This window comes from Aspergillus saccharolyticus, assembly GCF_003184585.1.
Source record: "Aspergillus saccharolyticus JOP 1030-1 unplaced genomic scaffold BP01scaffold_36, whole genome shotgun sequence".
In the NCBI taxonomy this organism is placed as follows: domain Eukaryota; kingdom Fungi; phylum Ascomycota; class Eurotiomycetes; order Eurotiales; family Aspergillaceae; genus Aspergillus; species Aspergillus saccharolyticus.
In genome coordinates this window covers 134,471-161,942 of record NW_020290646.1, presented here as the reverse complement: position 1 = coordinate 161,942, position 27,472 = coordinate 134,471, and the positions used below count along the sequence as shown (strand labels likewise).

The window sequence follows — 27,472 nt, the reverse complement described above, 5'->3', positions numbered from 1 at the left end:
GCGCCACATTTGCGCCACACTTAGCATTCACCACAAGTAGCCCCATTGTGACTTAATACAGTACAGACAATTCAGCACCAACAGCATAATTAGCATCAGCAACTTAGACTGAGTGATGAACCAATTACCTATCAAAAAGCCGACCCATTAAGTAGATACAATTAGATATTCATGCATACAAAATCATTCATTCATAACATTCCCCCTCGTGGAGCAATTTTCGTCATCAAGCCATTGGGCCGAAGTGTGGTTTAGATGATGTCACCGCCAAACCCGCCAAATCCTCCGCCGCCGCCAAAGGGCCCCCGCCCCTGTCCATACCGTGCGCCATCCCCAGGCCCAACAGGATCATACCGTGAGCCTGGGGGAGCCTGTGGATCGTATCCTCCTCTCCCTCTTCCGCCGCCCCCGCGGGGTCCTGCAAACAAAGGATCATCGAAGGTTGGATGCATCCCACCCCCACCGCCGCCGCCTAACCCAGGTCCGATACCACCATAGATGGGATCATGAGGACCCAGCCCGGCTGGGTAGAGATCACGCTCGCCGATGCTCAGCGGGTTGCGGCCGCCCATCCCGGGATATCCGCGCGGGGGTCTCTGCATCTCAAACTCGTCTTCGAAGCCCGGGGGAGGGAAGTCTCCGGCGGGGACGGGTCGGCGGGGAGGCGCCGCCAGGGGGTCGTCAAAGGGATACGGGCGAGCCGGTTGGGGAAGCGAGTCGTCTCGGAGAGGATCATGGCGCGGGGGACGCTCCGGCTGCTGCTGTTGTACCTCTCTCGTGGTCCGGGTATCCTCGTATCCCTCTTTGTACAGCCCCGGGGCTAGTTTCTGAATGACGTTGATCTTGAACAGGTTGATCAGGTCTTGCACGCGCGCAGGTGAGATGAACGTCTCTTGGAGGGCGGTCGGCAGGTCGGCAGCGGAGGAGGACAGGGAAAGAGCGGATTCGGAGATGTAGTCTTGGACAGGGAGGTCGAACGAGGTCGTCTTGTCGTCGCCCAGAGCCAGTGCGAGCACCACGGCTTTGCTGCCCAGTCGGCTGATTTTCAGGAGGTATTGCATCGAGGATTGTGAGTGTGCGTAGCGGAAGGCAAAGCTGGTGCTTGCGTTCCATTCCGAAGGAAGACGGGGGCTGTCGGAGTGCTCTGCAGGATTTTTGCCATGAATCAGCAACTGTCACTTGAAGGTAAGGCACAGGTCACTTACCGAGATTGTGGTCCTCTCCCAGTCCGACGAGTCGAAAGCCCACGGCTGTCATACAGGCGTGGCCGATCACCGCGACTGCCTCGTAGGGGGTTTTCAGGCTCGAGGACGAGCCTTCATCCTGACGGAGGGCGGTCGCAGCAAGCTCTAGGACGTGATTTGGGCTCAAAGCATCTGCCATGTTGTTGTGGTTGAAGGTTAGTCGATGGATGGACAGTAAGTCAGAGTGGCGCAAATGTCGGGGTTCTTATCGGCGGGTGAGGGTGAGATTACGAGGCTATCGCTGCCTGGATTAGTCATGCAAGACACCTTCAGTAAGAAGTCTTTTTCTGTTTGTTGTTTATTAGGTTCTTATTTTATTTTTATTTTTACTTTCTGTGAGCGTACAGTTGAGTGTCTTGCTCTCTTGTTCAAGATGTTCTTTCACGCTCTTTGCATGATAATACAATAGTTATACCAATCTATATGATCGTGCAGCCACTCCCGCAATCTAAATTATATGTATAGTAGTTTCCCATATATGATTCATGCCAACACCCACTAGTATCTCGCACTTGTTGCACGAACAGAATGAACCCCACTGAACAAACAGGGCACAAATCTGATAAAAGCACCTTCCCCTCCATAGGTAGAACAACCAACCCGAACCCCCCTCACCACCTCAGTCCTAGTAGTATTCCTCCTACTTACTTAACCCTCTTCTCCACCGGCGTATCCCTCCTGCCTCCTCCAGTCCCCCCTCCGAAACGCCTCCAACCCCTTCAACCTCTCCACCACCCCCAACACCCTCCCCAAGTGACTCAAATCCGTCCGATACGCCACCGCCATTTCCACAGCCGGCACCAGATACACATCCGCCATCGTCACCTCATCCCCCACGGAATACACCCCTCTTCATACTGCTCCAGCAACCGCTCATACGCCCCCAACCCAAGCAGATTCGCCTCCTGGACGAAGGCGAGCTGATCGTCCACTGAGTCGCGGATCTGGCGCACACGGCGCGCCACCCGTCCGTTGCTGAGCGGCTGGATGTCGTTTGTGATGAGGTTGGTGAGTTCGCGGACCCGGGCCCGGGCGAGCGGTGCAGTTGTGGGAGGCAGGAGTTGTGGGGTGTCCGGGTGCGCTTCGTCGAGGTATTCGAGGATGACACGGATTGGGTTAGGATTGTCTCGGTGTTGGGGGACTGGTCGGTGATGACGAGGACGGGGAGGCTGCGGTTTGGGTTGAGGGTGGTGAAGATGGGCGTTTCGTGTTCGAGGCCCCGGAGGTCGATGTAGTGGTGCGTGAAGGGGAGGTTTTTGTGGTGTAGGGCGATCACCACGCGGTTAGCGCAGGTGGATTGGTAGTAAGTGTAGAGGGTGTAGGTTTGGTTGTTTGATTACATTGTGGATGGTGGTAGTGGTTTGATGAACGGTAGATGGGTTGGGTTATTGGAAGGCTGTGTGAGAGATGAGGTATTTAGATTCGTCAGAAGGGGGAAGCGCATTATGTAGTAGAGGCCTCGTCAGCGTCAATATAGCTGAGATAAAAGAAGTAAGCACTAAGATACGCCGATGCTTGCTAGTCTCAAGCTTTTGGTGTCAAGTGAGATTAAGGTCAGTCGATATAGGCTTGATCTCCGAGGTGCAGGTAAAACAAGTTCATGCCTATTCATATATTCAAAAATAGTACATATATGCATCTTCTAAGGGCTGGTGCGCGCCTGGCGCTGAAGTTCGAGAATGCCTGCATTCAAGCCGAATCCTGACGGCCATCATAGCATGGCTTTGGGGAACTTCTTCATCGCTTGCCGCACTCCCAGATCAGCCAGAATCTCCTCCGTACCGCCAAGAATAGCATCGAACTTATACGTCCGGTGGAACATTTCAATCACCTTGCCCATGCCGGTCTGCGTCAGGCCGCGCCCGCCGAAGATGTTTGTGGCCTGGTCGGCAATCTCCTGAGCTGACCGCGTGGCATGGGATTTAAGCAGGCCGATGGGACCGCCCAGGTGAGCGGACTGCTCCGCATAGCTCATGTTGCACATCTGGTACGCGATGGACTCGAGCCAGGCCTGGTTGGATTCGCAGAGAGAGATCATGCGAGCGAGTCTGCGTGTGCATTAGTAACGAAATCAAACCTACTGTCAAAGGGGACTCACTTTTGCCGCATCACTGGCTGCTCAATCAGCTTCTTACCGAAGACGATGCGCTGGTTGCACCATTTCAGACACTCCTCGACGACGCTCGTGCACATGCGGATCACACTGCTGGCCATCATGAAGCGCTCGTGGTTAAAGTTGCTCATGATCACGATGAAGCCCTTGTGCTCTTCACCCAAAAGGTTGCTCACTGGCACCTTGACGTTCTCAAATTGCACAAATGCTGTTGCAGCCGCCGTGGAGTAGGAGGTTTTGATCTGCTTCGTCTCGACGCCCTCTCCGCGAGGAATCAGCAGCACCGAGAAGCCTTTCTCTGTCCGACAGCCGGTGACGAAATAATCTGAGAACATGCCGTTTGTAATCCATTTCCTGAGTAGATGAGTATGTGAGAGACCAGCAGGTAAAGAAATGTATCATACTTGGTTCCGTTCACAATGTAGTACTTCCCATCAGGGGTCTTCTGGGCGGTGGTACGTAGACCAGCTACATCACTGCCCGCAAAGGCCTCCGTGATGGCAAGACACATTTTCTTTTTGCCTGACAGGACCTCGTCTGTAATCTGCTGACGAAGAGGTTCGTTGCGCAGCCATTGCTGGACAGCGGTCAAACTGATAGCCATGCCTGCCATGTTTCCGTCCTGGAAGCCTGCTCCAAGTTAGGGGCTGTCACTTGCAATCGAGCCAGACACAAGATCAAGGTAAACGCACCTCGGGCATTGGCTCTCACCAACTCCTGCGAAACGATCAAATCATGCAGATAGTCGAATTCCTTGCCATCGACAACGCCACCGAGCAGCTTCCGTCCGTGCAGATGCTTGCCCGGCCCCAACCGCATCGCTAGAATATTGGTCTCCGCCATCCGATCAATCAACTCCTGGCTGATGTATGTACCGTCCCGCTCCTTTTCGTGGGCTTCTGGCGTGACGTATCGATCTGTGAACTCGCGCAGCGCCCTTTGTAGTCGCCGATGGCTGTCGTTGTAGTAGGGGCTCTTGAAGGCAGGGCGGAGCCACAGAGGCTCGGCGTAGGGGACTTGGCTCAGGCTGCCTGGCTCGGGAGTCACGATTTCTGGTGTCTCACCAGCTACCGTGCCGATGCAGAGACGGCTGTACCGGTCTAGCACCTCTTGGCGATGGAGGTTGTAAAAGTCCGTGGTGGCATCCTGGCCGGCAATCTGAGTCAGAACAACGCTACCACCAGGGTGAGCGTCGAGGAAGTCGGTAAGGTCATAGACACGGTGGTCAATGATGCACCAAACCGAGTCTTCGGTGTTGTGCTGCGCAACCTCGGCACGGGTAAAGGTCTGGGACATGGCTCGGCACGAAAGGATGATACAGGCTGCGATGATGACTGAGTGATTGAGTCCGGATTGTGCAAGAGGTAGTTGAGAATGCCTTCAAGAATATATAGGAAACAGGATTGCTGGGAAGAGATGTGCAGATGGCAGGTTATATGCCAATCAAGGGGACGAGATTACTGATCCTCCAGTCTACACTCAATTTCCCCGGAATGGGGGGTTGAACCGAGGCTATTGCCGCATTGGGAAGAGGTGAGTTGGTACCCCCATCCACCTCCTCTCTCCAGTCTTCTATTCACTCGCAGGCTACAATCCAGACAGCATCATCTTCAGGTTCAAAGTGAAGACGCTGAGCTACCCGCGGACTATAGTCCGTTCGTGTAAATGGAACGTGTGGTGCACCATGGGGTTACCGCGCGAAGATAGACATTCGAGGATGATGCCTCAGGCTGCAGTCCAAGACCAAAATTGAGCAGCTGTCTTGATTCTAGGTTCTAATGTGGAGTAGGACGAAACTTGCAAGCTACTGTGTAATTGAAGTCACCGATCGGCTGATCTCCTTACGCAACCTCCAATCTCAACGCATCATACTGCACATATACCGTCCCGGGCAGAACCGCTGTCTCGGTGTCCGTGGCGTTGTACGGCAAGTGCAGAGTCAACACGTTGTTTCCAACCACCAACCAGTCAGCCAAAAATTCCATCCGGGAACGAACCTGATAGCAACTGACAGCCGACCGTACAATACAGCTACTAGACTGATTGAATCCGATCACCATGCTCAAAGGCTCCTCCTGATCGTTGATATAGCTCTCCAACGAGAGGTTGTTGTACTCCTCGGCCGGGTTCCATACGTCAGTGTTTCCGGCCGCAGTCTTTGCGCCCGCGAGCTGGATCGTCAACGTCGCGTTCTTCCGCTTCTGCAGCTGCTTCTGGCTCAGATTGAAGTTGATCGTCCAGTCGTGAGTCGTGTTGTACTCGACATCAGGGTTGCTGGGGGTCGGCCCGAAAACTGACCAATGCACCGTGTTGAAGTCCGTGGCAGGGTCGCTGCTCCCAATGGTATAGTTGACGCCGCTGGGAAAGTCCTGCTGCCAGTCATATGCGGCCCAATAAATCAGGTACTGCGGAGGGTGCAACGGGTGTGTTTCGTCTCGAACAACACCGTGGCGGAACTCTCCGGAAGACTTGTCGGGGGTGCCCAGTCGCCAGACCTCGTCCCCCGCGGATTCCTCGACCCATGTTTCCTGGACCTTGGTAATTGTACCCGCCTGCACATGCACACCGTCACGCTCATAGTTGCCAAAGACACCGTCCGCGTACACCGTCAGCCGGTACTTGCCTTCCTTGACGTGGTCGATGTTGAAATTGCCGCTCTTGTCGATTTCAGCCCAGTATTGATATGAAGAAGAGTCGACAGAGTTGTCTTGAAAGTACTGTCCATCGACCGTCAGGACAGCAATCGGTCGGCTTGCCACTTTTGGTAGCTCAATACGTCCCTGCACCTGGCCTCGGACACTTGAAGGTGCATAGCCGACAACGTGCTTGGCAATTGAGTCGTAAAACTCGACATTCCAGCTAGGATCCGCGTAGAATTCCGCGTCCGTCCTGAGTTCCTCCAAGGTGAATTTGGATTCCTTTCCACCGTTGAAATGGTAGTATTGCGGACCGAATGTGCGATCAAAGCCGTAGGTGATGTTTGGGGTACCTTCTCCATGGTGGTTGGACACTAGATAATTGTACACAATCCCATCAACGGTAAGATCGGAGTGCAATGGTCCCTACTATGGTTAGCTTCGGGATCCGTGATGACTGAAAGTACGCACACCGTAGTAAGTGTCCTAAGAGAATCGAATTAGCCTTTTGTGATTCGTATGTTCGGGAAGGAAACTGACCTTGGTGTTCATCACCAGCCACGCCCCGTAGGTCGTGCCATTTGAAGTAGTTCCATCGGCATAGATACCGTGCACCGAGTTGTCACGCCAGTCTTCTGAAATTTAGCCACTCGCATTGGACAAGATCGGACCCTTGCTCACCATTTGAGAAAGTGTACTTGGTGAAGTATTTCGAGAACTGCGTATAGTACGCATCATCAGGAGTATTGTTAAAAGTCCACGTTGCATCCTGAACGACAATCTCCTGGCTAATAGCCTCTTTGCTCGGCAGTGGGGCGGTCTGAATCTCGCTCGAAGTCAAGTGCGTCCACAGATCGGTATTCGGCCGGAAAAGGGTCCGGAATTCCTGCAAGTTGCGCAAGAACGGAGTGGTTTCATTGTAGTAGGCGAGCCGGCTGAAGGTGTGCAAACCTGTTTCACCGTCGCGTAGAAACCAGTACTGCTGGAACTGTTGCCCCGTCGGAGGATACGTCTCGTTCATGACCACGCCGGCGTAGTGCGTCCCCGTGGCATCTGTGCCCTTGACTACCTCCATGGTGGGGCTGGTGGAGCCGGTGGTGTAAGATCCGGACGGAATGCAGTAGCAATCGAGATAGGGACCGGTGCCTATATCGCCGGATTGCGGACCTAGCAAGTCCTGGTTGTCGAGGAAGAGATCCACGATTCTGCCTATGTTGGTGGCGAAGACCGCGGTCAGGCGGTCATTTGCCAGGGTGATTGTGCTGCCATTTTGGTCTGTTCGCAGGGTGGCAGCGGCCAAAGTGAGGCATGTCGTCCAGACGCCAAACGCAAGAATCTGACGCATCATGGCGGGGTGGAAAGTGGTCTTTGCGGCGGGGAATCGTGACTATCGTGACATTACTCGCGGTCTGTCGTCTAGCTTTAATAGTCGGCGGCATGGGGAGGATGTCGGGGACAAATCACTCCGGATGGACGATCACCTCGAATCATGACGAACAGCTGCAGCAACACAGCAGACATTGAGATGCAAGTGGGGGGTGTAGTGGGGAGCATAGTGTTGTGAGAAGATGCCCAGGGTGGATGGGAGCGACAAGTTCCCCGCCTTTTGGGGGAATCTGGGGAAGAAAATGAAACCAGATGCGGGGGAAGCCCACAGCCAAGATGCCCGGAATCTCTTACGGAAAATTGTTTCGGCCTGCTTTCATCCGATACATCCTGCCAAACAGTATCAACAATACTACTTCCTCACTTCCTAGTCATGCCTTGCTCAAGCATCTACACGCTGCATTCTCCTTGCTGAAAGGTCCCCCGTGGTGGTGGTAACCTTGAACACACCGAATCTGCTGTTCAATCATCTCAACATTTGTTTATTCATTAAGAAAGAGCACGAGAAGTGCAGAACCTAGTTAGAGGTTCTGAATTGGTTTTTGCAGGTAAGCACAAGCATATCAATTTCTATCAGGGATCGCATCCGAATTTAATCCCTTTCCTGCAATTCCTAGAAAGTCCAAAATGCAAGCCTTGGCGCCTTTATCCGGGTTACGAGCGGCAGAACCGCCCAAGAGCCGACGACATCTGTCAAATCCTAGACTCCCCCGGACCAGGAGAAGAGTGGATTGGTTCCGTCGGACTGCAAGGATGTCGGATGCGGATCCGATAGTTTACTGCTACTATATGTCGGGTATACCCTCGGGTAATTGCCGTTCTGGCCACGATCTGGGCCTCACCGGAATCAATTCCTCTCAGGCTGGGGTGCCAAGAGTGTATATGACCCAGCTGTTCCAATGAGACTGCTCTCGAGGTGGCCGTAGCGTTCTTGAAAGTGCGGATCAAGGTCCGCTTAGGCTGGACTCTGCATATCCTTCCCCATGGGGTAGACGGGGTACCAGAGATTGGCGGAATGGTGAACATTATAAAAGCCAGAGATGACACGAGGCAAGGCATTTTTCGAATTGCAAACACGGTGAGCTTGGAGCTTTCCATTCAATATTCCGTGACGATACTGTCTCCATCCGTGTGGCACGAGACTCCAGATTCCACCATGTTCAACAACCATCAGGAAGCGCTGCCCCCAGACACCTCTGGCTCAGATGTCAAAGGCGAGTATAATACCAGCGCTCACCTTGAATATGTCCCTGCCAGCCAGCTTGGTCAAGCCAACTTCTTGGACGCCGAATCGCCCGCTAATCCACAGACCTGGCCGGTGTGGAAGAAGAATGCGCAAATCTTGATGGTAGCCTTCCATTCGATGGTAGCAACCTTCATGGCTGCGGGGATTATCCCAGCATACGACGCCATGGCCGAAGCGTATGGGGTCACAGTGCCGCAAGCAAGCTATCTCACATCAATGCAGGTTAGTCGATTGGTGGCTGATCAAGGACGGACCACTAGCTTACACTTGACACCCTCCCATAGATCCTGCTCCTTGGAATCTGTCCCCTGTTCTGGAAACCACTCACCGCAGTCTACGGCCGCTACCATATCTTCATGCTCTCAGCCCTAGGCAGCATGGTCTGCAACATTGGTGGCGCCCGCTGCACCACCTACGGCGCGCAAATGGCCACGCGCGTCCTGACGGCCATCTTCATCTCGCCCCCGATGGGCGTCGGCAGCGGCATCATCACCGAACTGTGCGAGCCCGAACAGCGAGCCCAGAAGCTCGGCTGGTGGACGTTGATGCTCACTCTCGGTACGCCCGGAGGACCATTCATCATGGGCTTCGTGACACACCATCTCGGCTACCAATGGATGTACTGGATCTTCGCCATCATGAACCTCGTCCAGCTCCTCGCCTATCTCATACTAGGCGAAGAGACCCTCTACCTCCCAGCACCAGAGCCCCCATCCCCCTCACTGAACACCACCAACCCCCCAAGATTTTACCACAAACTCCGCCCCCGCCGCATCAACCCCCACCCCCTCACCCTCCAAGCCTTCTTCACGCCCCTCCTCTTCCTCCGCCGCCCGCGCGTCCTCATCCCCGCCCTCACCCACGCCATCGTCTTCTGCTACGCCAACATCGCCCTCATCGTCGAGATGCCCATCGTCTTCGGCGAGAGATTCGCCTTCAACTCGCAGCAAATCGGCCTGCAATTCATCGCCATCATCATCGGCTGCCTCCTCGGCGAGCAGCTCAGCGGCCCTCTCTCCGACAAACTCCTCCGAGCCCACGGCACCCACCGCCCCGCCGACCGTCTCTGGCTTGCTTACATTGCCTTTGGCACTGTGGTCACCGGGTTACTCGTCTGGGGCTTCCAGCTCAGCAAGGCGACTACCTGGAACGTCACCCCCTGCGTGGGCGCGGCGATTGCGAGCTTCGGGAATCAGGCGCTCACGACGATTATGGTTTCTTATGCGGTTGATAGTCATCGTGAAGTGGCGACGGATGTGGGGGTTTGTATCAATGTGGTGAGGCATGTTTATGGGTTTGTAAGTTCTTCTTCCCTGAAGGGTATGGGGGAAAGGGGTATTCGTGGGGATGGACGTTTGCTGACGATGTTCCTGTGCTTGCTAGATCGGACCGTTTTATTTTCCGCCGATGTTTGAGACGCTTGGGCTGGCGGGGGCGGCGGGCGTGATGTGTGCTATTGTGGGCGGGTGTGCTTTGCCTGCTGTTGTTGGGTTGCATATTGTTGATGTGCGGGGTGGGAGGTGATGAGTATACTATACGCTGGTTTGGTGGTGGTTACCTATGATGCTGTTGGAGTTCAAGGGGAATACGTAGAAGGTATCACTGTTCATGATAATGTAACTTGTTGCACGAGGGTATAAGTAGCGTGTAAAACACAGTGACCTCCGCCGCTCTCTAACCCAAGCCAAGCACAAACACCAAACACCGAGCACAAGCACAAGCACAAGCATCAAGCGCTGCACCAGCCAAACCAACCCAATCCCAAACCCTACTCCTCCCAAACCTAGAACAAATGACTAGGCACACTATTCAACCACGACATATCCAGCAACTGCCCATCCCAAAAATCCACCTCCTCAAACAACCCCGACTCCTCCCCGAGGGGTCCTCCAAGGGTCTCTCCAAGCGCCACCCCCAACCCGGTCGACGCCGCCGGCGCCGCGACTGGAAACGATGGACCCGGCTGCTCTGCGTCATCTGCACCCGAACTAGAATGCGCCACGACACGCTCGTACAGGATCTCCAACGCGGCAACGCACCGACGCGCGGAGGTGCTGTAGCGGTGGTAATTTCGGAGGATCTCTAGTGCGTGGTTCCAGGAGTTTGTGATGGCTTCGGAGGTAATTTCGGAGATGATGGCCGGGCAGAGGTGGCTGGCTATTAGGGTTGTGGCGGCTGTGTAGATGTCTGGTTTTGGGGCAGGGACTGGTTAGTGGGAGAGTTTGGGGGTGGGTTGAGCGGTGGTAAGGGGGTTATGGTAGGAGGTGTTATATGGAGTGTTATCAGAGGGGTAGTATCATATGAGGTATTGTTGGGGTACGATAAGAGAGCATTATATGGGGGTAGCATATGAAGGTGTCATCATCTGGAGGCATCCTAGGGAGCTCTATCACTTGGGCATAGGATGTGGTGGGCGAACTCACAGAGAATATTGTACCACCAAGCAGGCAAAGGCCCAGCCGTCCCATCAGCGGGAATATGCCGGTAGATCAACCCGATAATCTCCTGCGCAACCTTGACGCAGATAACCGAGCACTGCAGTGCGATGCGCTGGGTCAAGGAGTCTTGCTGAGCGATGAGAGGGCCCGGGTCCGAGGCGCCCACGTCGCGGGCGGTGCAGTACTTCGACAAAATGGGTCGGAAGAGAAGCATGCGTACATGCAAGAATCTAACATGTTGACTCAGTAGCTGTGGTTGATTCTTTTTAGCCCCGGGCTCTTGCTTACCGTGCTTGCAACACAATGCTTTGATGATAGAACATCTTATCGCCGTATGCGAGGGAAGCGTCGCCTCGTAAATGCGGGGGTAAGTTCCGGGACCAGTTCGTCAGTGCACGGTCGAGCTCAAATACGGTCTGCTTTCCTTCGGTTGTGTCTTTGAAGTACACGTCGTCCGGACTTTCGTCGGGATTGGGGTTGTACATGCTGAGGAGGATATCGTTCAAGATCTCGTACAGCTCGAGGGACTGGGCGTAGAATGCCATCACTGAGGGTCGGTCGGCGGGCTGGGCGGCGTCGGTGCCTAGGGCAGAGGGTATGTATTCTTCGTCCACTGTCGCTGGGAGTGGGACGGAGCCGCAGGATGCTTTCGAGATCATGGAGGGCCGGCCGAAGGTCATTGAGATCACTCTGGACGAAGGTCAGTTCACGTGAATCGATGACGCGCAAGGAGTCTCACCTGTCCATCAAAACGCAGCCGTGCCAGATCTTGCGAGCCAATTGCTTCTCCTGCGGATTGTGTAGACGAGCACTTGTCTGCGGGAGATGTAGTCCCAAGCTCTGCGCGTTGCGAATCGCCAGACCCGTGACAATCCAGCACTGGTGGGCGGAGTCCGTACTCTGCAGGTACTGGGCCATGAGTAACAAGCACTGAATCAGCTCCGCAGACCCCGTGTTCCAGAGATTGAATTGGAGAAGTTCCTTCGCGCGAGAGAAAAATGCATCCGCCGACGCCTCGCGCTCCTCGGGTGGAATAAAGTCGGCCAGCTGGCAGGCTAGCGCGAAGATCACATTGAAGGTACACATCAGCAGGTTCTCATCCGAGTGGGAAGACTCCCCCGTCCAGAGCCGTGCGTATTCGGCTCGCAGATTGAGACTGTCCACTAGAGGGTACAGCGGGAAGACAAACGTCCAGTAAACCTCCATTAGGCTGTCTGCCATTTTGCGAGGTGGAAGGACATAGTTAGCCGATGACGACGGTGGTTTGTTTCTCGAGAACGTGACGCTCGATGACAATGCAGCTCCGAGGTTTGATTGGGTTGTTCGATGGTACGGTGACTGTACTCTCTGGTCAATGGCAGTTTTGATTTGCCGGATGAAGCCGGCCGCGCTGGAGCTGCCGAAGAAGCCATGAGTCGGGCGTTCCTCCTCCACCTCGCCCATCATGGCGTTCACGCCATTAGGCTCTCTTGCGGGATGCTGAAACTCCAAAGTCATTCGCTGGCGGAGCGGATCCTTATGAGTGCAGATCGATGCGGCTTCCGGGGACTGTTCACGTATGAGGCATGGCGACGAAGAGTCATTTCTGGCCTCCGGGATTGAGCCAGTAAGACGGCTTCCCAGTTGACTTGTGGATGGGTGATCAACTGCGATCGACTTTGGTGTTTGCGATGTATTTGGGGATTGCGTCTGAGGACCAGCAGAGACCTTGACCATGTGAGTCCCTTGAGAAGAGACAAGATCATACCAAAGATCTCTTACCTGTGAACCTGTTCCATTCAACTGACTAGTATCCTCACTTACGCGCTTATAATTTGTAAACGTTTCAACATTGTTGATGATACTCTTGATGAAACTGCGCATACCAATGTGAGCTTTAATCGGATTGGAGCCTGAAACACAAGGCAGAACTGACTTGTCCATCGCCAGCTTCCTGTCGCCGGTAAAAACACACTGGGTTTCAGGCTTTCTTCGCCTCGTCCTACGACACTGCCCGCATTCTCCGCAAACACAACTGTCAGCGATGACGGGAGAGGCTGCTGCATGCGACAAACCGACCTGGGTGGATGCCGTCACATCGAATGTGGCGGGCGCGGCATGCGTCGCACGCCACTGCGGCTTTGGGACCTTTCTGCCGCCGACGTTTCCGGGAGATGGCGGAATCCGGAGGTGACGACGGGCGTCGTGAAGGAGATGGGCTAGTCATTGATGCTAAGTTGACGATAATAGCATGACAACTAAGAGATAGATGGAGTTGGTTGGGGAGGGGTTGATGAAAGACGGAAGAGATTCCGGGGAAACGAAATGTGCGGTTCTTCGGATCCGGTTCCGTGTATCTTCTGTTACATACAACTTCTAATAACCTGGACTGGGTATACAACTTCAGAGATTCTCGTTATCCCTTTAAAATCACCTAATTTGACATAATTCAAATGCATCAATTGGATTCAATGTCTAAGCAGACTTTCTACATTGACTGGAAACAACTTGTATCATAAATAGCATAAATAGTCATGAATCATCACACATCACCAACTAAACGACTCCTCCACATAGCGGATACTACGATATCCTCGTTCAAGAGCCAACTGCACCGCTGCCCGCGTCTGATCCGCCAGAGCGACCGGTCCACATACCAGAACCGCCACAGAAGACTCGCTAAGCTGAGCAGCATGCGCATGGGCCAACACAACGCTCTCCACGTTCGGCCGTCCCGCCACTATCTCCAGCTCATCCATGCACGGAACGGAATTGGACGCAGTGGAGGTCTGCGTGCCAGTGGCATAGAACGAAGCCCGGAAGTCATCACGGATCAAGGCTGGAGCCAATTCGCGGGCCGCAATCTGTCGAATAAACGCAGCCTGTCGCGCCACCCACACGAGCTGCAAATCCCGGATTTGGCTGGCCGCTTGCTCGGGGTCCTCGGCGGTGCGCAGGAGGTGTTCGTGGATATACGGGATTATGGCGGCGATGCCGGTTCCGCCAGCCACGAGAAGCACGGATTCATAGTTCCAGAGTGGGAAGCGCTCGCCGTACGGTCCCTCCAGAAGAATGGTGCTGTCGGTGCTCTGCGTTGGGGAACACCTGCATTGGTCGCGGAGTTGACGCGTCCATCCGTCATACGGTCGTATCCAGAAGACGAGTTTCAGGCCACGAGGGGCGTGGCGCTTAAGTTGAATCTCCTCGGTGGACTCGGAGGATGCGGAGTCGGAGAGCAGAGGTACTTGGGTCACGTCGAGGGCGTGGTCCTCCTTGGTTAGTGGAGGAGTGGGAGATGCGTCTTTGTAGTCGGACTCGTAGAACCAGTGACCGAGGGTGAACGGGTGGCTTTCCCAGCCCGTTAGACGAAACGGTTGGTATAGGTAATAATACTGCCCGGGGTTGGGGCAGAGAAGCTTGGAGCCCGGGAATACCTCGAGCCGGATCACGTCTGCAGATTCGTCGTAGCTGGCAAAGCTTTTGGTGTACTGTATGCTATTTCCGGCATTGCATCGTACATGCACGTTGCAGTAGATCAGGCGGATGACACGCAGTGCCCGGTCCGCGGACCAGATGGCCACTGCGGGCCAAAGATAGGTCCAGTATTCGTGATCAGAGAAGATGATGGTGTGACTAGAGATATCATTAGGAGAGTTAACGCATACTTGTGGAATAGCACTTACTAGAAGCATCCCACGAGGAGACCAACGGAGAAGATGATGTGTATAAGGAGGAATATTTCATAAGATCGGTGGCGGAACCATTGAATGGCGAGTGGTAGGACGAGCACCATAAGGATGGTTGCCTGCCTAGAGTCAGTTGTATCACCGTTTAGGTTCGGCATCCATATCACTTACTCCTGTTCCCCATAAGAGATATGGTTTTTGCAGCTTCTTGAGCAATCTGCCTTCTGCGAGGTCGTTAGCGAGATTCGTCAGACATCCGAAAAGCACCAGACTTACTCCCGTACATGATAAAGAGGTAAAGAGATGTATGTGCGACAGCCTGGATGGTGGCTATCCAGGCTACGTGGCGATGGAAAAGATTGAAAGTTGCGAAGCTCCACCCGGTAGCCCAGATGAAGATGTTGTTGCGACCGGCAAAGAGCCAAAGAAGTGGAATGTTGGCAAAAGATAAGATGCCCGTTCTGTCCGCAGCATATCGAAGCAGCTGCGATTGTCCATCGGGCCAGCTGAGAAATGTTAGGGGCTTGAAGCCGCATGGTTTATGTTTTATGTTTCCAGGACTTACTATATGTTATTCGGAATGAGTCGATAACTCGCTGTACAAACGATAATGCTAAGGATCCAGAAGGCAAGCACAACAATAGCCTCAAGGCGTGTGGGAAAGGTCCACCAGAGTACCTTGCGGCCATTCGACCGCAAAGGGTGTGGCACCACGAGATACACCTGCACCCAGTGGCAGAGCTTTTGTACGGGTAAACACAGCGTGCGTAGTCCGGGGCTTGTTCTATAGCTGGTTTGTACCATTTGAGACTGAGTGATATGATGTCCCAGCCGTTGCAGAATCCCTAGAGCAAGTATGCAGAGCCAAAAGGCATAACCAAGCAAACTACTAGTATTAGCACTATCTCCGGCGCGAGGGCTTTGATTAACCATACCCATAGGCGTAATGTGACCAAACTTCAAATTCCCAGGTATCCTGCCAAAGCATTAGACCTAAGCTGCTTGACAACGAAAGCTGACCAACGTACAATCGTCTGAAAAACGGTATCATAATATGATGGTGCGAGCAAAACAGGTGTGTTGATGGGATGTTCTCTGGGGACCTCCAGGTACTTGACGATTGTCATGCGACGGAGAGCATCCCTTGTGAGGTTTTCGGCAAGTTGTTCTCGTGGTATCAATTCTAGATGACCAAAGTCCCGGCAAGACTGCTGGAGTTGTAAGATGCCGGCTTTCCTTTCGAAGGGGAGGCAATAGACGTCGGAAGCGGCGTAGATTGAGGTGACCTTTAGCGGGTTCTGACACCGGGTCTCCCAAAAACCCACGTCTGGGGCTGCGGCGAAGGAAAGGTATCCATAAGCAGTGTATATCGCAGTCACACAGCGTTCGTTCTTGGGAAGGGCACTCGAGGCAACCGGCGAGGTATAAAAGACAATGAAGAAGATCAGGCCACAGAGTGCCAACATGACTGAAGGAGGGGTAAAGAAGAAGAGACTGAGAGAGGGGACTAAAGAGTGGAAACTCCTGCCTGAAGTCGATGTGGGGCGTGGCTGGTGCGGTGACTTTCGCACGAGATCGCTTTATGCCCGGCCATTCGAGCATCCGAGACCCGCTTGACAGAACCGGGATGAGCGGTGGGAGGTTGATGAATGAGTACCTAACTGGTTGATTCGATCTATCGAGATGGGCTTTATGAAGTCACTTTATGATAGACTGTCACCCTGCGACCGGTCAACCCACTGACTCCCGAGTTGGTTGCAGTGCAGGCTGTGGATGGGGCGGGAAGCTGAAGCCGACTTCAATCGGATTTATCTAATCTGATCGGCCCATCTGATAGTCCCGCCATTTCTCATTGGCCATAAAACCCCTCACCGCAGCGGACTTCGGCCGACCTGAATGTTATTGCCTGAGGCTACAAAAGCAAACTGCCAGGCGGTGAACAGTCCGCGAGCAGCAGTTCCGGCATTACCCGAAGAGGCAATCCTTACCTCAAGGAGTCACTCCCTCTACGGAGCCTGGAGGTGGAGGCATCACTCCATCACTGCATCCATCACCTCCAACCACCAATGATGATTCTTCACTCGTTGTATCGGGAATCTCAGAATCCATCGCCAAGCTCTCAGGCTGCGGGGAAGTCTGACCAGAAAGATGGCTCGTGTCCCTCACCATGATGCTTCTACTCCGTGCCTCTCTCGGGTATCAAGGACTTCTGTTGATCCCCCTTGCTCGGCGTCGCGTCTGGGAATGCAAAACACTGCGACAATTCGGCGACTGAGAACAGCACGATGGCCAGAACCGCAACATGTCTCTTCTCCACACGTTAAGCCTGATTCTCGATATACTCGTTGCAGGCTTCGTTATCACGATATGCCTCCCCGCTATAAGGCATACATTCCTGTATACCTTCAAATTCTGCTCGCCAAGCGTGTTCCGGGGTGGATATCAGACGGTTGAGATTCTTTCCAGCGCGCCAGTGGATTATTTGGCGGCCTTTTGCAACGACACCCGATCATACCTCCTAGTGATCGCAAATGCTTGTGTCTGTGCTGCATCCCTACTCCAAGCCATATTTGCAGACAATGGGTTGGATAGGGTGCAATTATGGCTACATCTGATGCCTTGGGTACGTAGTCATCTTGGCCTTTCTGAATTGATCAATTCTAATCTGCGTGTTCCAGCTTGTACTCCTGATACAGGGAACATTTCTTATAAGTATGACATCTCGAATCATACGGTATTCCTTGGCCCTGAAAGGGGGCCTCGCTGCCTGCTCAGTGATTGCTGTCTTAATCTTAAATGACACGATACTGCAAGGCAAAGCAAAAGATGGAGAGCCTACACCACTTGCGTGGTCGGTCTATGTCCTGGGAATCATTGTGATTGGCATATTCCTGTCTTATCCACGCAGTGATCGAGCGTTTCGCAATGGGAAATCCATTGACGAGGAAGAGACATCTTCCGTTCTTGGGCGCTTGTCATTTCAGTGGGCCACTCCACTGGTTTCGCTCTTCGCCTCTGACACATCCCTTGGCCTGGACCACCTGCCGGAACTGAGTGACAAAATGCGAGCAAAAAGTTTGCAGGACGAGTTCAATGCGGCGCAAGGTACGCGATGTACTTCGACAACGAATGCCTGGAAGCTGGTAAAGGCACTACTTATGCTCTATCGAAGGGAATTTGTCCATCAACTTCTACTATCTGTGCCATTAGCAGTCCTTGCTTTTACTCCGCAGCTAGCCCTCCGTGAAATGCTAAAAGTTTTAGAAAAGCACACTGCGGAACATGACGCACTCAATGTGTGGGCCTTACTATTGGGTCTTAGCATTGGGGTCTCGTCCTGGCTCGAAAATTGGCTTCTTTGGACTGCCATGAATTGGATCTCCGTGCCATTAACAACACAGCTTTCGGTGGTAGCTTTCAGCAAAGCAATGCGCTTGAGCTTGCAGAACTCTACGGGTGAGAGCGATGACAAGACCTCAGTTGACATTACACGAAATGTGATAAACCTCGTCGCTATCGATGCGTCACGCATTGCACTTGTGGCTGGCTTTTTACACTCGCATACTCTACAGGCGTTGAAGCTGACGGTGGCCTGTACTTTCCTGGCTCGCCTCCTGGGCTGGCAGAGCTTGCTCGCAGGGCTGGCCTGTCTGGCTCTTTTCTACCCACTGCATTATCTATGTCTGTCCAAGTATTCGGCTACCGAGAAAGAGCTCATGCTTAGTCGCGACAAGAAAGTCTCGACATTGACCGAGGTCTTGCAGGGCATCCGCCAAGTAAAGTTCGCAGGGCTTGAATTCAAGTGGGAACAAAGGATCAACTTCCTGCGCGATCGTGAAACAGAAGCTCAAAACTGGGCGTTCTTCTGGCACGTAGTCAATCTGTCGATCCATCTGCTCGGTCCAGTCATGGTGTCCGCTGTCTCTTTAAGCGTGTATAGCTGGCAGCGAGGTCCGCTCACGCCATCCATCGCGTTTCCAGCTTTGTCAACGCTTGGTTATATCCAGTTCATCTTGGGACTTATCCCTGAATTGCTGTCAGGCCTCGTGGGTGGCAAAGTGAGTTTGGAACGAATGGCGAGGTTTTTCAATTCAACTGATGCGATGGGAACGACAACGCCGTCCCGCTTTATCCAACTGGACAACGCGAGTCTTTCCTACCATACCAAGTCAGCCACAGCAGAGTCTGGCATGCTTAGGAGCGTGACCCTCACAATTCCTCTGAAGGCCTTGAGCGTAGTATCTGGACGTACTGGATCGGGCAAGTCCCTCCTACTGAACGCCATACTAGGCGAGTGCGAAATCCTTTCTGGTTCAGTCCGACGCCCTGTGCCGCCGACATTTGAGGCAATATACAGCTCGGATCTCAATCCACTGGATTGGTGTCTTAGTTCGGCTATGGCCTACGTGGCCCAGACCCCGTGGATCGAGGCAGGTACAATTCGTGCCAATATTCTCTTCGGCCTGCCCTACGACCGACCGAGATATCAACATGTCCTTTTCGCCTGTGCGCTCACGCAGGACCTCGATCTCTGGGACGGCAGGGACCTTACGGAAATCGGCCCTAATGGTGTCAATCTAAGTGGCGGGCAAAAGGTGCGAGTAGGTCTGGCGCGGGCTCTGTATTCGCGTGCCGGCATTCTTCTTTTGGACGATATCTTCAGTGCTGTGGATGTGCATACAGCAAGTCATCTCTTCAAACATGCCATCACTGGGAAGCTTGCATTAGGACGAACGAGGATTCTGGTGACGCACAACGTGGATCTTTGTTTCTCCAAAGCCGACTATCTGGTTGAGCTCGAGAATGGGACGGTTAGATACGCGTACGCAGTGGCTCACTCTCAAGACGAAGACTTGGACGACTCCTTACGCGAGGAAACGTCAGCGAGGGTCGAAGAACAGGACGATGAATCCAAGAGGTACTTCTCTTGTCAAGACGAGGATGCGAACGACACTGGCCACCCCATATTGTCCACTAAGTACGTTGAAGAGGAGACTAAATCCCAGGGGGCCCTTCAGTGGCAGTTGTTTCGAAGATACATTCAGACCAGCGGTGGATGGGCTTCATGGGCTGTTCTCGCAGGAGTCTACATTATGTACAACATATTACAGCTTGCTCAGGTAGGTGAGCATTCTTCATTGTGTGTTCAATACTGACTTTGCATTAGTATTGGTGGATACAGATTTGGAGCAGGGATGCCATTACCAAAGGCTCGGATGGCAGCGAAACAGCATACTACCTTGGGATCTATACCGGTATTGCCGCGTTGTCATGTCTTGCCGGCTCACTGCGTGCCTACATCGCTATCCAAACTTCTCTGACCGCAGCATCTCGTCTATTTCGAGGATTACTATTTGTGGTCCTTCGTGCACCCTTGCTGTGGCTTGACAAAGTGCCATCGGGGAGGCTTCTCAACCGGTTCACAGCCGACTTCTACTTGGTAGACTCACGGCTTGGCTTCGACTTGACGGCCGTTCTGAACGCGGGCATGGATTGCATCGGAGTCATGATGGGTGGAGTGTTGGTGCGCCCGATTCTCCTCGTGTGTGCCGTCTTTCTAGCCGCAGCAGCCTTATGGTACACGCAGCGATATCTGGCCGCAGCACGGGAGATCAAACGGCTCGAGAGTATCTCGCGCAGTCCGGTCTACGAGCAAATCGCCTCGTGTCTGCAAGGGCTAGCCACCATCCGCGCCTTCGGCCAGACCAAGCGCTACATCGAGCAAATCCACACCAGACTCGACCGACAGGCGCAAGCATCCTGGCACCTCTACCTTTTCAACCGGTGGTTCACCTTCCGCATCAACGTCCTCGGTGCAGTCTTCTCTACCGTGACCGCACTCGCCGTGGTCAACCGCCCCGGCATCACGGGCTCCATGGCCGGCTTCGCCCTCGTCTTCACTAACCACCTCTCCTTTGCCCTCGTCTCCCTGAGCCGCGCCTATTCCACCCTGGAAATGGATCTCAACGCCGTCGAACGTATCCTCGAATACTCCGACCTCCCCACCGAAAACACCGAAAACCCCAAGGCAACAACAACACCACCACCCACGCCCTCATCTTGGCCCAGCCACGGCAGCGTCTCCTTCACCCACCTCACCGCCGGCTACTCCCCTGACTCCCCGGCAGTCCTCCACGACATCAACCTCCAGATCCACCCCGGGCAACGCATCGGCATCGTCGGCCGCACCGGGGCCGGTAAATCGACGCTCGCGCTTGCTCTCTTCCGCTTCCTCGACCCCCTGCGCGAGGGCACCATCACCATTGACGGGATCGATATCGCCACCCTTCCCCTCGCCACCCTCCGCACCCGTCTAGCCATGATCCCGCAGAACCCGGTCTTGTTTACCGGAACCATCCGCTCAAACCTCGACCCCTTCGACGAACACGACGACCACACCATTTTGCAAGTCCTGCGGCACGTCCACTGGCCCCTAGCCTCAGAAGCAGACCTGGGTGACTCGGGCTATCTCACCATCCTGTCCTCCCCCGTCTCCCAAGCCGGCCAAAACTTCTCGCACGGCCAACGCCAACTCCTCTGTCTCGCAAGGGCAATGCTCTCCCGCCCCGCGGTATTCGTGATGGACGAGGCCACCTCCGCGGTGGATCGTGCGACGGATGAGCTGATCCAGCGGTCGATTCGTAAGGGGTTTGGGTTTGGCGGGGAGATGAGGCGCACGACGTTGCTGGTGATTGCGCATCGGATTCGCACGATTGCGGATTTCGATTGTGTGGTTGTCATGGATGCGGGGAGAGTGGTGGAGTTTGGGAAGCCGGCGGAGTTGTTGAGGAGGGAGGGGGGCGTGTTTCGGGGTTTGGTGGAGGGGGATGGTGATGCGGAGGAGTTGAGGAATATTATGTCTGGGATGTAGGCTTGGTGGAGGAGGATGTTGATGGTGAAGAGTTGGGGACGGTTAAGTCTGGGATGTTGGGGGCGGGTGGGCGCGGGTATTGGAGATGAGGCATCGGTGGGGCGTGGTGATTATATTGATTGTTGTAGGATTCTGAGACCGGTCTGCGATGGACGGTTATGTTAACTTTTGTGGTTTGTGGTTTGATTTGCACTTGGGACGGGTTTTACAGCAGTTGAATAGATGCAGACTAAATTGCATTAGAATGGAGTGGAAGATTTTCAATTATCATCCAAGTGTCATCTCCTGGCAATACTACACTTCACAAGGTCAAACTCCCCGTCAGAGGCAGATCCCGACTCGATCGTCCCACATACACCTTATATTCTCCCTGCTGCAGCTCCCACTCCTGCGCCTCCACACTCCACGTACTCAAATCACGTCTCGTCAAGGCGAACGTGACCGTCACCGTCTCCCCAGCCAGGATATTCACCTTATCGAACCCGCGCAGCTGACGGATCGGTCCATTGGGGATGCCCACGTACAGCTGTGCGACCTCCGCGCCGTCGACCGAGCCGGCGTTCTCCACCTGCGCCGTGACGTTGACCAAAACATCCCACAGCCGCGGGTTGCCTCCTTCCTGGATAACCGCCGCAGGAGGGTACTGTGTGGCCTCGACCGAGGTGCGTTGGATGTTCAGGCTGGAATAATCGAAGGTGGTGTACGAGAGACCGAAGCCGAACTCGAACTGCGGAGTGATGTCCTCCTTGTCGAAGGCGCGGTAGTCGATGTATACTCCCTCGGTGAAGTTGTCCTGCGGGAACAGGCCGTAAGGCGCGACGGGCTGCACGGGGTGTAAGACTGCGCCGTAGTCGGAGGCCTGCTTGGCGACGGTGTAGGGGAGGCGGCCCGAGGGGTTGGCGCGGCCGTACAGCAAATCCACGAGAGCTTTGCCTGTGTCTTGGCCTGGAAGATGGGCGAAGATCACAGCGGTAACGTTCTCGTGGTCGATCCAGTTATACACGAGACGGATGCCCGCGTTGTGGATCACGACGATCGTGTTGTTGCATTTGCTGGCGACGTTGGTTACCAGCGTGTCGCTGTCGGAGTCCACCAGACCTGTCCGGTCACTGCCTTCGGAGGCGTAGCTGTTGATGAAAACTAGGCAGGCGTGGGAGGCGGGGTCGACGTCTGGGTCGAACGATGTCACGTCCCAGAGGACGGCGGTGTTGTCTTCATAGGCTTGTTGCTGGATGGCGTCCAAGGGGGCGATAACGTATGCGGGATTGTTGGCACCGGAACCTCCGCCCACCCAGAGTGTGTTGTTTTGCGTGGGCGGAGCGACACTTAGAGAGACGGGGGCTAGGTCCAGGGACTCCGGGGCTTTGGCGTCGTAGCCGAACACGGAGACTAGGCGTGGCGACTGGAGAGGGAGGACGGAGCCTTGGTTTTTAACGAGGACGTGTCCCTCGATTGCGCTTTGCAGCAAAGCGTCCTTCTCATCGGCAGAAGTTCCAATGACGATCTCATGCTCGGAGTAGACGTCGACGGGCATCCCAATGCCTGGTGAGGGAAAGTCGGTGTCTTGGTTTAATTGGTACCAGGAGGCAACGATCCTGATTGAGTAAGAATGAGTATCAAAGGTGGAAGGTGATCTAACCTACCTAGTGACCATATCGTCCAGTCTCGATGCTTCCATGCTGCCGTTGGCAATGGCCGTCGTGAGATTGGACCCCCATGTGGTGGTACTTGGCATGACCATGTCCAGGCCGGCATTAGCACCAGCGATCCCGGCGTGTTGGGCATCCCAATCAGTGACAACGTAGCCTTGCAAATATCAGCAATGATGCGGAGGATTGATTAGGCCGTCTTACCTTGGAAGCCCAGTTCGGTCTTCAGAAGACCATTCAGCGTCTTACTGTTCTGGCAGCTGTAGGAATTATTGACTCGGTTGTACGAGCACATCACGGAGACACTTCCCGCCAGAACGGCGTCTTGAAACGGCCAAAGATACAGTTCATGGATAGTTTTGTCGTCGATGTTAGAGGAAACTGAGGCAACAGTGACGCCGTTCTCAGTCTCGGGGTTTCTGTTGGTCTCTTGCTCGTTTCCGATGTAGTGCTTTGATTCAACCCTTAGCCATGACTCAGATGACTTTCCAGTAAGATGGTATGCACATACCTTGACCGAAACGCCGACACCGGCTTCCTGCACACCCTGCACAGTCTCATACACCAGCGCACCGCTGAGGTAAGGATCGTTGGCAAAGCCTTCCCAGTTACGACCACCTTCCACGACACGACCAAGTGGGCCAACAACTGGGCCCAGTAGGAGATTTACCCCCTTTCGATGGAACTCCTGTCCCATGTATAGGGCGCGTTGGTGTGCAAGAGTTTTATTCCAGCTAGATAGAATGGAATCATTACTCGTTTGCCACGGATGCAGTGGCTGTGACATCTCTTACCTTGCTCCCACGTGAATGCCACTTGGCCAGCCATTCACAAAATCGGTTCCACGCTGCGTAAATGTTAGCGGTCATGGTCAATCCAGCGCGACCTTGTGCACTTACCAGCCCATTTCCTGCATCAGAAACACAAAGCCCGGGGAAGCCGAGACGAGAGACTGCTGGAATGTTGCCTGAGCAGCCATTACTGGCAGTATACCCGGCTGTGAAGTTGATCTTCTCCTCGTCTGTGAGTTGAGCGACAAAACTCTTTGCCTTTACGTAGGCTGCGGCCCAGGACCCGGTTCCGGCACCGTCCGCTAGATGGTTGGGTCAGTATTGAGGACATGGTAGAAAAGCACAGTGTTGCACGTACGGGAGGGGTAGACGGGCGGAGAATCGCCATAAAAGTAAGTATCGCTTGTAATATTTTGCTCAGTCGGGGCCGCGGAGCAAAGTGAAAGACCGCCCAACAGGGCCGCAAAAGATGCTAGACCGTACATTCTGCTGGACTCGCTTGCCTGTCTCGATATTTTGCCTCCGCGACTGCCTGACGTATTTATACCTTTAGTCCAATGCATCGAGTGGACTGTACAAGAAGACCGAGTTGGTCAATCCCACCTAATGCTCCGAATACTCCGCAGAATTGCCTGACTCCCGGGTAAATATCGGCAGAAAAACAAGAACTGAAAGGCTCTAAGACGGCCATCTGCAGGTTTCAGCAGTGGAATATCCAGGGCAAGAATGAGGGTTAGGTAGGTGGCTAGGAGGTAAGTGCCGGCTCGCGAGTCAGTGAGCGGGTGTTGATCCCCACATGCCGTGCATCTATGTACAATCCGGGGTTGTCCCACCAGCCCCACAACGACCGACAGGACAGCCAGTGCGGGGCAAGTCCGAGTGAGGAACAGCAAGAGTGCCATCTGTGGCCTGACAAAACCCCGCATTTGCCCTCTGGCGACTGTGGATGCAGGGTCACCCATGCTTCGTGGGGTTTTGCGTGGGGTGCTGTACTCTGGGGTGGCCAACCCAACAATTGGTGCTCTGGTCAATATGGACATCCTGGTGTTGAAAACGTAGTTGGCGTTTTGAGAACAGAGAATTCGCTAGCATTCCGCCTGATTTCTTCTCTTGTCTTGGTGCTAAGCCGGTCGCGACATCCACACCGGCTTGACTGACCAAAGCTTGTGGGGAAGACTTGGGGCTCGGATCAGAAGCCACCGAAAACGACTATGCCTCGAGTTAGTCCTCGGCCAGGAAAGTCGGCAGATGGAAGGAGAATGGAGGAGGGATTGCCATTCATATCAGCCAGGTGACTCGAGGCTAAGTGGTCGGATTGGGCTTGAGTACGCGGCCAGGCTCATGTTCACTCCTAGTGCCAAGGCGGCTAGAGTGAGGTCAGTGGGAGAAGCGGATCACGCGGATGCTAGAGTAGAGGGGAGATGATCATGACGCAAAGTAGAAAAGAGGGGAAATGCGCGAGATGTGAATGAGGAGAAGTTGTGAAAGTGAGAGTGGATGTGAGGGGAGGAGGAAGTTGTGGTTGTAGAAGAAGGAGAGGCTGGAGGGAAGCAGTTCGGAGGAAGTCAGACAAATCACGCAAACATACAAACATGCAAACAAAGTACAACTTCTTACCAACTTTTCCCTTTCCTTCTTGCTCTTCCCTTCTTACAATTTCTTCATCTTCATCTATTGACTAGGTACTATCACAGGTGCAGCTCATCTGTGGCTTGTGTTTACACTTCGACTACAAACAAAATCCATGGATTGTGAAATAGGACTGAAAATTCCTGCAAATTTACCTGTGGCAACCCCATGACAGAGATCGAGTTCCCACTTCCCTACGCATCGGACGACTCCACCGGCACTATATCCGGACTGACTTCAAACGAAAGGGTGAACCTCGGATTAAGTTGTACAGGGGTGGGAGCCTCCATCGGTAGCAGATACGGATTCGGAACGCTCGGATCCTCATTCAGTGTAGGAAAACAAGTCGTGAATCCGAATTCCACCTGGCAAAGCCGTATAATCCATCGCGCTTCTTCCTCGGGGTCGTTGGCGATTCCGATCCAACCCACCGTGGGCACCGAAATCTGTGATTCGCCCTGACGAGTGCAATGTAGCGCGACCGAGGTAGGTGTTCCCCTCGGGATTAGCACGAAACTATACACCTCGCGGTCCGTTGGGCTAATGGCCTGGATGGCGATCTGGGCATCTTTCGCTACATTCGCAAGCCAAACGGCGTTTTGTGGCAGCGCTTCCCCAGGGCGGCCCCGGATCAGCGCATGGTGGCGCTTCTCGCCGCTATATACGAACCAGTGCACCCCGAATGCATGTCCGACATAGCGAGAAAAATTGTCTGGGTTGCGTACTGCTCCCCAAATACAGCTCCCGGAGATGAGGAAGGGCCAACCGTGCTTGCGGGTTCTGACAAGCGTTCGGATTGTTACCCAGGCATATTCCTGTCCCGGTTCCATGAGCGAAGGGTCGGCCAAGATAACCCCATGGAGATTGGTCCCTAATGGGTCATTGATGAATTCAGCTAGGTGCGTAATACTGGGTGACAGTACGACCATGACGCGAGGCTCTAATGCCTCCATCAACGCAGCGACATGCTCTGATGGCTCTCGACCCCGAAAAAAGATCAGAATCACTGGCGAGTAGAGCATCATGGGAGGACGAGGATGCTCGGCACCGACATCACCCCGTTCGTTTATCCGCCCAGGTCGACTATCCACTTCGTCGGAATCATCATCCTGTGCCCCATGTTCGCCCTCCCCAGCGGGAACATTGACCGGGTTTGGGCTGTCGGTATCAGAAATCACTTCCTCTTCCACCATACTCAGACGATCGTCAGGTCCCGTATTCATATCGGGTGCCTAGGTTTCCCGCGTTTTGCTATGCGTTCCTAGTGAGTATCGAGGTGGGTATCCTAACACGAGATCAAGCTAGAGGGTATCAAGGGCATATTTGTACTTACGGATTGGCACTCTCAAAACATATGCACGTTTGGGTATTGAGGTTTGTCGCTGATTATTACTTTTCTTTCCGGACGAGTTTCACTAAAATAAGCGGGCTTCTACCGCTGCTGAAATCAAAGGAACCCAAACGGTGATCTCATTTCATAGCATAAGGCAGCTACCGACAGCTTAGTCTTGAGTTGTTGAATTACGTTATTCTTGCTGAAGGCGCACTTCGGTCAAGATTCCCTTCCACTCGAGCTGCACCCGCTCGTCGGTCTGGTGTAGACACCACAGTTTGGCTAAGGCTGCGAGACTATCGTCGTCCCTTCCTCTCATGGCCAGCCAACGAGGTGAGAAGGGGAAAGCATGGATGGCGCTTCCCACCATCAATGCAGGGGCCATTTGGATGATGGTACGCGGAAGGCCCAGTCGCCAGCCATTGTTCCAGTCGAACGTCTATTTACAGTCTCATTTACCTCGCCCTGGCA

The 27,472-nt window shown here is 53.9% G+C and overlaps 10 protein-coding genes across 10 annotated transcripts; 3 read left to right on the top strand and 7 right to left on the bottom strand.

Moving 5' to 3' along the window:
* Nucleotides 1–64: 64 nt before the first annotated feature.
* Nucleotides 65–1,383, bottom strand: BP01DRAFT_418080 (proteasome inhibitor PI31 family protein; the record flags this gene model as incomplete). Its single annotated transcript, XM_025579297.1, has 2 exons — nt 65–1,144; nt 1,206–1,383. The coding sequence occupies 2 exons, from the start codon at nt 1,381–1,383 to the stop codon at nt 252–254; spliced, it is 1,071 nt and encodes a 356-aa protein (XP_025428272.1). The 3' UTR covers nt 65–251.
* Nucleotides 1,384–2,846: 1,463 nt separating this feature from the next.
* BP01DRAFT_425682 (acyl-CoA dehydrogenase family protein) lies at nt 2,847–4,779 on the bottom strand. Its single transcript, XM_025579759.1, has 4 exons — nt 4,050–4,779; nt 3,762–3,987; nt 3,343–3,711; nt 2,847–3,292 (listed from the first exon to the last, which is right to left on the bottom strand). The coding sequence occupies exons 1-4, from the start codon at nt 4,651–4,653 to the stop codon at nt 2,956–2,958; spliced, it is 1,536 nt and encodes a 511-aa protein (XP_025428271.1). The 5' UTR covers nt 4,654–4,779; the 3' UTR covers nt 2,847–2,955.
* A 308-nt stretch (nt 4,780–5,087) lies between these two features.
* On the bottom strand, nt 5,088–7,570 carry rglB (polysaccharide lyase family 4 protein). The gene is made up of 4 exons (XM_025573674.1): nt 6,675–7,570; nt 6,534–6,625; nt 6,465–6,479; nt 5,088–6,419 (listed from the first exon to the last, which is right to left on the bottom strand). The coding sequence occupies exons 1-4, from the start codon at nt 7,339–7,341 to the stop codon at nt 5,199–5,201; spliced, it is 1,995 nt and encodes a 664-aa protein (XP_025428270.1). The 5' UTR covers nt 7,342–7,570; the 3' UTR covers nt 5,088–5,198.
* A 425-nt stretch (nt 7,571–7,995) lies between these two features.
* On the top strand, nt 7,996–10,149 carry BP01DRAFT_405277 (MFS general substrate transporter; the record flags this gene model as incomplete). The annotated part of the gene is made up of 3 exons (XM_025578737.1): nt 7,996–8,847; nt 8,910–9,923; nt 10,009–10,149. The coding sequence occupies exons 1-3, from the start codon at nt 8,395–8,397 to the stop codon at nt 10,147–10,149; spliced, it is 1,608 nt and encodes a 535-aa protein (XP_025428269.1). The 5' UTR covers nt 7,996–8,394.
* Nucleotides 10,150–10,261: 112 nt separating this feature from the next.
* Nucleotides 10,262–13,324, bottom strand: BP01DRAFT_347085 (transcription factor domain-containing protein). The gene is made up of 7 exons (XM_025573673.1): nt 13,122–13,324; nt 12,979–13,063; nt 12,825–12,918; nt 11,803–12,770; nt 11,352–11,753; nt 11,049–11,293; nt 10,262–10,812 (listed from the first exon to the last, which is right to left on the bottom strand). The coding sequence occupies exons 1-7, from the start codon at nt 13,267–13,269 to the stop codon at nt 10,409–10,411; spliced, it is 2,346 nt and encodes a 781-aa protein (XP_025428268.1). The 5' UTR covers nt 13,270–13,324; the 3' UTR covers nt 10,262–10,408.
* A 267-nt stretch (nt 13,325–13,591) lies between these two features.
* BP01DRAFT_347081 (ferric reductase family protein) lies at nt 13,592–16,194 on the bottom strand (the record flags this gene model as incomplete). Its single annotated transcript, XM_025573672.1, has 7 exons — nt 13,592–14,675; nt 14,726–14,847; nt 14,900–14,952; nt 15,005–15,234; nt 15,294–15,614; nt 15,664–15,704; nt 15,757–16,194. The coding sequence occupies 7 exons, from the start codon at nt 16,192–16,194 to the stop codon at nt 13,592–13,594; spliced, it is 2,289 nt and encodes a 762-aa protein (XP_025428267.1).
* Nucleotides 16,195–16,751: 557 nt separating this feature from the next.
* On the top strand, nt 16,752–21,599 carry BP01DRAFT_418075 (P-loop containing nucleoside triphosphate hydrolase protein; the record flags this gene model as incomplete). Its single annotated transcript, XM_025579296.1, has 3 exons — nt 16,752–17,351; nt 17,407–19,848; nt 19,911–21,599. The coding sequence occupies exons 1-3, from the start codon at nt 17,031–17,033 to the stop codon at nt 21,597–21,599; spliced, it is 4,452 nt and encodes a 1,483-aa protein (XP_025428266.1). The 5' UTR covers nt 16,752–17,030.
* A 301-nt stretch (nt 21,600–21,900) lies between these two features.
* Nucleotides 21,901–24,524, bottom strand: BP01DRAFT_376346 (beta-glucosidase; the record flags this gene model as incomplete). Its single annotated transcript, XM_025576948.1, has 7 exons — nt 21,901–23,194; nt 23,243–23,405; nt 23,453–23,699; nt 23,760–23,982; nt 24,043–24,095; nt 24,148–24,341; nt 24,398–24,524. 7 exons carry the CDS (start codon nt 24,522–24,524, stop codon nt 21,901–21,903), a joined length of 2,301 nt encoding a protein of 766 aa, XP_025428265.1.
* BP01DRAFT_136171 (uncharacterized protein) lies at nt 24,485–25,183 on the bottom strand. The gene has a single exon (XM_025570523.1). It carries the CDS (start codon nt 25,077–25,079, stop codon nt 24,633–24,635), a length of 447 nt encoding a protein of 148 aa, XP_025428264.1. The 5' UTR covers nt 25,080–25,183; the 3' UTR covers nt 24,485–24,632.
* Nucleotides 25,184–26,645: 1,462 nt separating this feature from the next.
* Nucleotides 26,646–27,009, top strand: BP01DRAFT_359545 (uncharacterized protein). Its single transcript, XM_025575708.1, has one exon. The coding sequence runs from the start codon at nt 26,706–26,708 to the stop codon at nt 26,931–26,933; it is 228 nt and encodes a 75-aa protein (XP_025428263.1). The 5' UTR covers nt 26,646–26,705; the 3' UTR covers nt 26,934–27,009.
* Nucleotides 27,010–27,472: the final 463 nt, after the last annotated feature.